Source organism: Penaeus vannamei, chromosome 16 (genome assembly GCF_042767895.1).
Source record: "Penaeus vannamei isolate JL-2024 chromosome 16, ASM4276789v1, whole genome shotgun sequence".
NCBI classification, from domain to species: Eukaryota; Metazoa; Arthropoda; class Malacostraca; order Decapoda; family Penaeidae; genus Penaeus; species Penaeus vannamei.
Genome location: NC_091564.1, coordinates 18,377,924 through 18,380,423, shown reverse-complemented (window position 1 = coordinate 18,380,423; position 2,500 = coordinate 18,377,924). Strand labels below are relative to the sequence as shown.

Here is a 2,500-nt window from a genome sequence, read left to right as displayed (position 1 = left end):
ACCAAAAAGGACAAAGAAATGGAAGAAATAGTAAATACAAAGATATAAATTGATCATGATATATATATATATATATATATATATATATATATATATATATATATATATATATATATATATATATATATATATATATATAACCAGTAACCCCCCTATAAAACAGTAATGATACCTTTAGTAAAATAATGAAATAAGCTCGTTTTCCCTTCGTGCATCTACACAGATTCAACTTCCATCTTTCTGAAGCGCGATTGGCCCATTTCCATGGACATTCATTACTAATTCTCTGATTGGGGGTCTCCGTCCACGTGACTGACAGCTGACGTAAAATAACAAAAGCTAATCGTTAAAGCCCCGTGGGAATATTGAGAAAATGTCCTTCCAGATAGAGCTGGATATTTTTTTCGCTCTCTCTCTCTCTTGGGCTTCTTGTTTTGAAATTGTTGTTTATGAATCAAAATCTTATATCTCTATAACATAAAGCGTCTATATCGGTGAATCTTTGTTTTCATTTTGTCTCATTAAAGAGTATGGTAGATATAAATGTCAAAAGATATCAGTTTAAAGATGATGGTTCACCGTTTTATCTCATAACTCCGTACGGACTGTAGTCGTTACATATATATTTGATTTTTTTTTCCATTCTCATATCTTTATCTTTATCCCGCCGTGCAGACATTCGGTCGCAATAACGCACCCCCCCACCCCACCCCACAACACACAAACAAACAAACAAAGGTATCTGACCCATCCTTAATATCGAAAATACCACGTAACCCCCTTGAGTTACCCACAATTCCCCCAACACTACCATTCAAAGGTTTCCAACCCTATTCTCTCCTCTTTCGAGTTCTTATAGTGACGCTCGATCTAGTTTCGCCCACGTAGCCAAGGTGTTCTCAGTAGTTTATGGTGCAGTGAGTAAAGACGTTATGAAAACTGGTCGAGTTTGTGTAACAGATCCAGCATCATTCGAGTCACTTGCCACAACCGGTCTGTTGGCATCTTGGGTACGTTGTTGATGATGATGATGACATTAGTGGTGATGATATTGATAGCAAGAATAATGATAATGATGGTGGTGATCATGATAATGATATTAATGTTGATGCTGGTAATAATGATAACAGTGCCAGCACTATTAGTAATAATGGTAGATAAAAATGATGGTAATAATGATAACAATAATAGTGATAATAAAACAATAACAATGATACTACTACTACTACTACTACAACTAATGATAACAGTATTCATAGAATTATCATTGATATTTTGACTATATTATTATCATTGTTATTATTCATGGTAATGATAATGGTGGCAATAATAATGACAAATGATAACAGTAATGAGTTAGAATAATGATAATTAATAATAGTATTAATAATAATGATAATGATGATAATAAAGATGATAATAATAATAGTAATGATAATAATGATGATAATAATAACAATAGTAATAACAATGATAAAGATAGTAATAACAATTATTACCATTACTATCAGCATCAATTATCACATTTAAGGAGAGTTATGAAAAAGCGAATCTGATATTCCACTACGAACACAAGCTCGAAATTCATTTAACATGGATATAAAGGACCGTGTCAATTGTAACACAAAAACGAAAAGAGAGAAAGAAATGAAGAAGAAAAAGAAAAACGAAACGAAGAAGAAGAAAAGAAAGAAAAAATATAATATATAGAGAAAGAAGAAAAAGAAAAAAAAGGAAAGAAGAAAAATCAATATATGAATATAAAGAGAAAGAAAAATAACAAGAAAATAGAAAGAAGAAAATAAATACATAAATATAAAGTGAAAGAAATATGACAAGAAAACAGACAGAAGAAAAATAAGTTTATGAATATAAAGAGAAAGAAAAATAACAAGAAAAAAAGAAAGAATAATAATAAATATATAAATATAAAATGAAAGAAAAATAACAAGAAAAAAGAATAAGAATAAATATATAAATATGAAATGAAAGAAAAACAACAAGAAAAACGAAAGAAGAAAAATAGATACATAAATATAAAGTGAAAGAAAAAATAACAAGAAAAACAAATAATAATAGTAAAAAAAAAAAAAAAAAAAAAAAAAAAAAAATATATATATATATATATATATATATATATATATATATATATATATATATATATATATATATATATATATATATAAAGAAGAAAGAAAAATAACAAGAAAAAAACATCAGCATGTAACCCCCTTATATAACCAGACCTATCCCCGAAAAGTTCCCAGTCATCTGACCTTCGAAGGCATGACTGCAGGTCGTGTCTCCGCAGCAAGAGTGGGCGTTATCCAAAGCCCTAGCAAAAAGTCGCTACACAGCGGTTTGTAGCGGGCGAGCGGTTGCGACAGTGGAACCGGAGGTAGGGTGGGTGGGGGTGAGTGGTGGGGGTCGAGGGGGGAGGGTGATTGGTGGGGGTCGGGGGGGGGTGATTGGTGGGGGTCGGGGGGGGGTGATTGGTGGG

At 31.4% G+C, this 2,500-nt stretch overlaps 1 protein-coding gene across 1 annotated transcript in view; it reads left to right on the top strand.

Annotated features, from left to right (window-relative positions):
• Positions 1–932: 932 nt before the first annotated feature.
• Positions 933–2,500, top strand: part of LOC113803608 (major facilitator superfamily domain-containing protein 6-B) — a 22,974-nt gene continuing 21,406 nt past the window's right edge. The window contains exons 1-2 of the mRNA XM_070131544.1: positions 933–1,010; positions 2,245–2,359. Of these exons, the coding sequence (XP_069987645.1) occupies positions 933–1,010; positions 2,245–2,359 (193 nt within the window). The remainder of the gene's footprint in view (positions 1,011–2,244; positions 2,360–2,500) is intronic.